At 58.0% G+C, this 8,064-nt stretch overlaps 1 protein-coding gene across 9 annotated transcripts in view; it reads left to right on the top strand.

Annotated features, from left to right (window-relative positions):
* Positions 1 to 99: 99 nt before the first annotated feature.
* PTCD1 (pentatricopeptide repeat domain 1) overlaps positions 100 to 8,064 on the top strand; it is a 20,223-nt gene continuing 12,258 nt past the window's right edge. For 2 of the 9 annotated variants that reach the window (XM_014729798.3, XM_023655298.2), the window contains exons 1-5: positions 163 to 659; positions 1,260 to 1,761; positions 3,862 to 4,002; positions 5,359 to 5,577; positions 7,456 to 7,557. In XM_014729798.3, the coding sequence (XP_014585284.2) occupies positions 1,282 to 1,761; positions 3,862 to 4,002; positions 5,359 to 5,577; positions 7,456 to 7,557 (942 nt within the window). In that variant the 5' untranslated portion in view covers positions 163 to 659; positions 1,260 to 1,281. Of the gene's footprint in view, positions 660 to 1,259; positions 1,762 to 3,861; positions 4,003 to 5,358; positions 5,578 to 7,455; positions 7,558 to 8,064 lie in introns of all 9 variants that reach the window. The other 7 variants (XM_070231427.1, XM_023655300.2, XM_070231426.1 and 4 more) reach the window with 6 other exon arrangements.

Genomic DNA, 8,064 nt, shown 5'->3' with positions numbered 1-8,064 from the left:
CGAGGGATGCCGGGAGCGCCCGGAGCCCGCGCCGGCCCTCCGCCCGTCCAGACCGGGCCAATCGAGCGCGGAGGACAGGCCGCTCCGATAGGCCGGGCTAGCCGCCAGCCGAACGCCCGCCTCTCCTCGCGGCCGCGGGTAACCTGAAACCACGCGCGCCGAGAAGTCGTGACGCGGACTGCGCCTGCGCGAGGTCGCAGGGGCGCGCGGCGCGGGGCGGCGCGGCTGGTGTCCGAGTCGGGGGCACTTGGGGTGACGCGGGGAGGCGTGGAAGGTGGCGTGGGGGCCGAGGCGGGACCACGTTCCCTGGGCCAGACCCTTGGCGTGAGCTCCTGTTTGACCCTCGCGGGAGCCCCGAACCCAGGCGGGGACAGGCCAGAAGGGCAGCGAGTGTCGCCGCCGGGTCGGAGCCGGGGCGTCTGGCGAGGAAACCGAGGCTCTGAAGGCCAGTGTGGACAGGGGTCCCTGGAGCGTCGGCGGCGGAGCGGGTCCCCGAGGGAGGACAGCGACAGCGTGCCTCTAATTCAGGGGTTACCAGCCTGGGCAGGTTAATGAACTTGAGGAGGAAGAAAATGACACCTTTCTTTTCTCTGTGCGAAATGGAGCTTCGCCCTGGCGGAGTCGCGTTAGCAGTGCCCGAAGCTAAGTCGTGATGTCAGGTGGGGACGAGTGTGAACGGATAGTTGGGGACAGTATCTGCAGCCGCCCGAAGCTGTCATTTACATGCATGACTGCTTGGACACCATGGGGTCTTGTTATTTAATGCCTTGAAAAAGAAGCGTGTATACTAGTATAGCGTAAGTTTGTTTTTAGAACATTTTGATACTTATTTCCATATCATATTTGAGTGAGGCACAGGGAGATCGAGCAGTGGGCCCAGTCACACAGCTCTGGCCAGGACTCAAACTCCGCTCTGAGTTTAGTGACCTATCTTGTAGATCGCGGCTTGAGAATAGTTTATGTCTGTCGGCTGCGTCCTGGGCCAGCGCTGTGCTGCACGCGGTATATCTGAGACCTCATTCAGTCATTGCCGCAGTGCTTGTGGGCGACGTTGCAGTTAACCCCAGTTTACAGGCGAGGAGACTGAGGCCAGAGCAGCGAGCGCCCAGGGACTCATGGATGGTTGTTTGGCAAGGCTGAAGTCTGACCCTAGGCTTTCTAGCCTCAGGCCCCGGGCTTGTAACCACTTGTCTGTCTTCTTTCTGCCTTTTGTGACTGCGACCCCCACTTGACTTTATTATTTTTCTGACCTCTGCCAGGCCCTGGAGGGGAAAGCCAGAGATGGACCTCATGCGACTCGCCCTGCTCTTCTCTCGGCCTCGCCCGGTGGGACCATCCTTCCTGCAACGCCTTGACCCTCTCAGAGCCAGGTGGGCAGGAGGCAGGGAGGGGCCTGTGTGGCTGAGGGCCATGGGGCTGCCTCGGCCAGCGCCAGCAGCTTTCCGCAGCTCCCTCTCTCAGCTGCCCCTCGGCCAGGGGAGCCAGAAGAAGACGGGCAGCCTCAGCTCAGACCCCAGCCAGCCCAGCCCCACAGCCACCCAGGAGGAAGAGGAGGAGGAAAGCTTTGGGACCCTCTCTGACAAATACTCTTCCCGGAGAATGTTCCGCAAATCGACAGCCCAGTTGTACAACCTGCGGCTCAGGGAACAGAGTGTTGAAGAAGACGAGGAAAGGGAGCCGGAGCCAAAACCATGGCGGGGCCGGAGAAACACTCCTTACTGGTACTTCTTTCAGTGCAAACGCCTGATCAAGGAAGGAAAGGTGATTCTGCTGCCCCTGGCTCGTCCTTCCCCTTGGCTCGGTGGTCTGTGAGGGGCCCCGCGTTCCCAATCTCCAAATCTTGGGATGCTCCGGGCTCTTCTCTCCTCTGGCTTCACTCACCCTGGGTGCTGTGCCAGGTGACCCGCCAGCATCCTGGCTTTCAGTGCCCCCCTCCTCGATGCAGTTCTGGCACTTGTATCTCCAGCCTGGCCTTCCCGTGGTCTCCCAATTTGTGTATCCAGCTTCCTCCTCGCCATCTGTCTTACACTTACCCACATCCACCGAAATTTTTTTTCCCCAACCTCGTTTACCCTACACTTTCTTCATCTCGCTGCAGAGCACTGGCGTTGTGCCATCCGCCCAGGCCGAATGCCTTCAGCTCGCCCCCGCTCTTCTCTTTCTCTCACCACTTCTGGCTTCACAGCATCACCAGTCCTAATACTTCTCATGACCCCACCCCTGAATGCCCAGGCCCAGCCTTCTCCTCGCCCCCCTCAGCTGCTGTGACACTTGGCACTGGGCTCCCCGGGGCTCTCTCCTCCGCTTGCCCAGATGTTGGCTGGCAGCACGGAGCCGTCCTGTTAAAGCATAGAGCAGACAGTGTTACTGCTCTCTCCAGAACTCCCACTGTATTCACTGACACTAGTGATGTTCACTTTCTTAGATATTGATAACAACACTCTGTTTCTGTTTAACAATCTCTTAGAGGTACGTGTTGAAGACTTTGTGAATGCAATGATAGAATGTCTGGAATTTGTTTTAAAAAATTCAGGTTGGAGGAGAGTGCAGGGTATAGATGAAACAAGATTGGCTGAACATTAATAATCATTGTAGTTAAACTGTTCTCTCTACTTTCGTGTATATTTGAAATTTTCCATAATGAAAAGTTGAGAAATAAACAAAGAGAAGCCAAAGGTCTCACAGTGGCTTATGAAGCCTGCACGATGTGCCCTCCACCCCCCTTATCTCTGTGCCCTCATCTCCCCCTCGCTCACTTACTCTGCTGCAGCCACCCCTGCCTCCTCTCTGTTCCTCCAACTCCCAGGCACACTCCTGCCTCAGGGCCTTTGCACTGGCTATTCCCTCAGATAGCCACGTAGCTCCTTCTTTTTTTCTGGCCTCCTTTGGATCTTTGCTCACCTGTCACCTTCTGGGTGAGGCCCTGCTTGGCTCTCATGTCTAAAACTGAATCTCCCACACCCATCTTCTGGCACTTTTTGCTTTATTTTTTTCATAGCACCTATTGCCGTTGACATACTGTGTATTTTTCTCAGTTATCTCATTTGGCATCTGTCTTTCTACACTAGCTGATACACTCCACGAGGGAGCTCCGTCTTATTCACAGCTGTATCCCCAGCAAATAGACCTTGCCGGGTACATAGTAGGACTCAATGATTACTGGTTGAATGAATGGATGAAAAAAATAATTAAGTGGTAAAGGAGTGAACTGAGGATTTAAAGGGGATGGTGTAGGAGTCGGGATGGGACAGAGACAACTGAGGGCCAAGGGAGTTTGCAGTCAGAGGAAGCTAGTCACCCAGGGCTGCCATCCTGTGCCATCTCAGGAGGCTGTCCCTGTGAATGGCCCCCTGCAGTTGTGCAGCACAGTGACTCTGAGCGTCCCCACCAAGTGACCAGAACCCAGACTCCTGTCAGCTCCGACGGAGGGGGCTGGCACTGCAGATGTGGTCACCGAGGAAGCAAGGACAGGCAGATCCTGGGATCCACGGAATTAGCATTTTCTGAGGACTTCCTGAGTGCCAGGCCCGGGCTCCACTCTAGGCCCACAGATATGCAAGGACTGGCCCCACCCTCAAGGAGTTCACTATCCTGCTGGAGGGGAGGCAGCCGTTGCAGTGGGGCCAAGAGCTCCCATAGGTGCTGGCAGTCCAGTGGGCTTTCCTTCCTGGTCACCACGAAGCTCCCTTGCTGCAGAGCACAGGGACCAAGAGGCTGGTGGCAGAGGCCCAGGGTGGGTGCTTGACTCCTGGGCAGGCCTGGTCTGGGCCCCAGGGAGGGTCCCTCAGCCTCAGTCTCCCTCCCTCTGCTGAGGGTCTCTGGGGCCACCCTGAGCCCCACCCTTGTTCCTCCCCGACACAGCTGGCTGAGGCTCTGGACCTATTTGAGAGACAGATGCTGAAGGAAGAGCGACTCCAGCCCCTTGAGTGCAACTACACAGTGCTGATCGGGGGCTGCGGGCGGGCCGGCTACCTGAAGAAGGCCTTCAAGCTCTACAATGACGTGAGTGTGGGGCGCAGGGGCGGCAGGGGCGAGGCTCCAAAGAACGTGGGCTTTGGGACAAAAAAGAGCTGAATGCAGGGCTGGCCCAGAGGTGGAGTGGTTAAGTCTGTGCATTCGGCTTCAGAGGTCAGAGTTTGCCCCAGGGTTTGCAGATTTGGATCCTGGCCACAGACGTACACACTGCTCATCAAGCCATGCTGTGGCAGTGTCCCACATACAAAAAAAAGAGGAAGATTGGTAACAGATGTTATCTCAGGGCCAATCTTCCTCACCAAAAAAATAAACAGAGAAAAAAAACTAGGTGCAGATCCTTACCTGCTAGTGCATTACCCTGGGCGGATGACTGAACCTCTCCGGCCTCAGTTTCACCATCTGTGAAATGCACGTGACCGTGGATAAATACATGAGATGGTGTGAAACGTCCTTCAGCACCGGCCTGGACCATGGCAGGCCCCACCTCTCCCCTTCCCTTTCCACTGCCACCCCCAGTTTGTCCATGTTCCTTCTCTCTCACCCCCATCCTCACCCCTCTTCATTTTCAGTTAAGGAAACTGAGGCCCGGAGACATGAAGGCCGTGTCCAAGGTTACCCTACCCCAGAGTGCTGGAGTTGGGATTCGGGACCCAAATGGCCTCATTCTAACTGCTCTTTATACTCTTCGGACACCTGCCCTCAGGCAGCTGGCCCTTCTCTAGGAAACAGCGGGCACTTGGCCTTTACCAGGGAGTGTGTTCAGTGACCCTGATAAGAGCGTGATCAGCACAGCGTCGACTGTCCCCCAGGGTTTATGACCCAGCAGGGCAGGGGGGCCCTGAGAGGTGCCGCAGTAACTCGCTCCTGGCGGCTGCTGGTCCGGGGGCCACTCTCCTACCCGACCTTTGCAACAGCCTTTCAAGGTGACAGTATCATCTGATTTTTCCCATGACGAGCTAACTTGCATGACCCCTCAGTTAGTAAACACCAGAGCTGGGGTTCGCTTGCCCCCTCCCAGCCTTTCCCAGACCAGACCCATCCCATGGCCCCTTAGCAGTTGGGGCGCCCTGGTCGGCCAGGGGTGGGAACGTTGGGAGGACCCCACTGCAAAGCACCTCAGGCTCAGGATGGGCTGACAAGCGCTGGGGGAAGGGTCGTTTCTTGTCCGGTGTGTCTAGAGTGCTGGCTCAGTTTTCAGAGTTCTCTCAGGCTGAGTCGGGGGTTTGGAGAGCCGAGCTATGACATGTCACTCAGCTCTGCCTTAGCACAGACCCCTCTCTCAGGTGTGTGTAATGTGGCAACGGAGTCCTCTGTAGCTTCCTCTCAAGGTGATTGTCACCTGTGCGTCCAGCTGATCCTGGAGCCACCTCTGTTTCTCCACAGATGAAAAAGCGGGACCTGGAGCCCTCAGATGCCACCTACACAGCCCTGTTCAATGTCTGCGCTGAGTCCCCCTGGAAGGACTCTGCCCTGCAGAGCGCCCTGAAGCTACGGCAGCAGCTCCAGGCCAGAAACTTCCAGCTCAACTTGAAAACGTACCACGCCCTGCTGAAGATGGCTGCCATGTGCGCTGACCTCAGGATGTGCCTCGATGTGTTCAAGGTGGGGGTGCCTCTTCCTTCTTGACAGTCCCGTGTGTCAGCGTGAGGCTGCGGCTGTCTGTGTCCTTCACGCAGGAGGGCTCAGGGGCCAGTGAGACAAACCCCATGCTGGGCCCTGGGCTTCACAGATGAATCCTGAGACTCTGCTCTCAGAGGCCTCGGTCTGACGGTCGGACAGGCCCCGAGCCCCATGATGGGGTGAGTTGTGTGTGCTGCTGCGTGCTGTGTCCCGCTGTGTGGGTGCCCTGGAGGAGGGTGGGCTTCACAGCATTCAGGATGAGTCAGTGCTCCCAGGGGAGGGCCTCCTGCTTAGAAAGAGCAGAGGGCGCAGAAGTCCTGGTGTCCAGGGGGCTGTGGAGTCCGGCTGGTGAGTGTGTCAGATTTGCAGGAAACAGGCGAGTGGAGGCGTGGGCGCGCTGAGCTGGGGCCCATCGGCGTTAAGGCTTTGGCCTACAGCCTCTTCTACTCCCCAGCCACCCTGTAAGAAGAGTTTTACTCCCAGTTCACGGAGAGGGAGACCAGGAGGGAGTTTGAGCAGGAAAGACCACAAGCAGGTGGTTCTCAGGTAGCAGGGAGGCGAGGCAGATGCGAGTTAACACCTGAACAAAGGCTTGTGGGAAGCAGGCAAGGCTTTCGGTTCCCTCAGCCAAGCCTCAGGAGAACCAGGGCAGTGTGGGGGTCAGCTCACCCTGGCAGCCTTGTCCTCCTGCTCTTCCCACAGGCGCCACAGGTGCGGTGCTCTCTCCTCTCTTAAGTTCTGCCCACTGTGACTAGGCTGCTTTCTGTCTCGCTCCTGCCATCGCTGACCGACACTTTTCCTCACTGCACGTGGTGAGGTCCCGCCTCCCCATCCCAGGAGAGAGGGGCTGATGGGCTGGCCAGGCACCAGATGGTGCACAGCAGCCTTTGGTCAATCCCTGGGTTGGCTGCTTTGAGCTGGCGCGCCCTGCTGAAGAGGCAGGATCATGAGGTCTCGAGCCTGGAGACATCCTTGTGAGTGATAAATCTCTCCATAGGGTGCCATGTGCAAGGCAGGTACCTGAAGCTTCCAGAAGAGGGCAGCATGGCTGATAGGCCTCTGGCCTGAGCTGTCCAGAGGTGTCAGATTGGTACTTTAGGCAGGTCACTGTGGCTGGTCGGGGCGAGGGACCAATTAAGAGACAGCTGTGCTTGTCCAGGAAGGGAGAGCATGGACTAAAGCCTCAGTGACGTGCAAGAGTTGGTGACAGAGGAGGAGGCAGGGGAGTGGCAGCAGTGGGGCTGGGAGCTGACAAGAGGGGCAGAGGAAGACAGGCTCCAGGAGGAGACACCGAGGTGCTGAGAGGTGAAAGGGACATCTCAAGAAGGCAATGGCCAACCCAGACACGCCCGTGAGAGGCGGACGGCAGCTGTTCTGCCCTGGGCAGGCAGCACGCCATCTCGTGGGGTCGTTCCAGAGATCCTCTAAGGCGGGTCCTGCGGGTGACCCCGCTCCACGGAGGGGGAGAGTGAGACCAGGTAGCTTGATGCCTGCCCACCCCCACGCTGGCCAGTGGTGGAGCCGGGGCTTAAAGCTACCTCTGTGCAGTTCCAGAGCCTCGAGGACAGCGCCTAAAAGGGGCCACTGGGGTGGTCTTTGCAGAGGGGCTGTGCAGAAGTGATAATAGCAGAGCCAGGAAGAGAGGCCGGGGGGAGAGGGGGAGGAGTGCAGGCACCAGTTGGACAGCTCTGCTCCGGAGCTGGTTCTGATCCAGCTGCAGAGCCACATTCAGGCCCCACCTCTCCATGGGCGCTCGAGACCAGGGCCTGCCCCAGAGTGTCGGCCCTGAGTCAGGCACGTCGGGCTGGGCCAGGGCTCGGTGGCAGGAGCTCAGTGGGACCTCCTCATTCCCTCCCCCAGGAAATTGTTCACAAAGGGCATGCAGTCACAGAGGAGACCTTCAGTTTCCTGCTCATGGGCTGCATCCAGGACAAGAAGACAGGCTTCCGGTCCGCCCTGCAGGTCTGTCCCTCCGGCTCTGCCCTCCCGCCTCTCCCCCTTCCCCGTGCGCCTGCGTCAGGTGGAAGTCACGATCCTGTGTGCATTTCTTGAGCACCTGCTACTGCCGTGTGCTGGGTGTTTTTATATTTGTGATTTTTTGGGCTTACCAGAGCACAGTGCTTCCCTGTTTTATGGGTGTAAGGGAAAGGAGGCCCACAGAGGCGGCCTGGCTGTCCTTTGAGTGCGGGCGCAGCCGGCCCACACTTTCCCACTCTGCTGGGTGGCCTTCTGGGCAGCCAGCCGAAATCCGCTGAGCTTATGGTCCCTGAATGCCTACAGCATGCCCACTGGGGTGCTCACAACCCATCTGCCACAGCCCCCCACTCAGCGTCCCTACAGGGGGCCCCCAGGAGCCTGCATTTCATCCTGAGAGATGCTCAAGGATATCAGAGTTGAGACACACTGCTCTAATCCCACCTCAGACCCCCAGAGAGGGCCCCCTTATCAAGCGGGGAGGTGATATTAGAA

Source organism: Equus caballus, chromosome 13 (genome assembly GCF_041296265.1).
Source record: "Equus caballus isolate H_3958 breed thoroughbred chromosome 13, TB-T2T, whole genome shotgun sequence".
NCBI lineage: Eukaryota > Metazoa > Chordata > Mammalia > Perissodactyla > Equidae > Equus > Equus caballus.
This window is presented reverse-complemented; position numbering and strand designations above follow the sequence as displayed.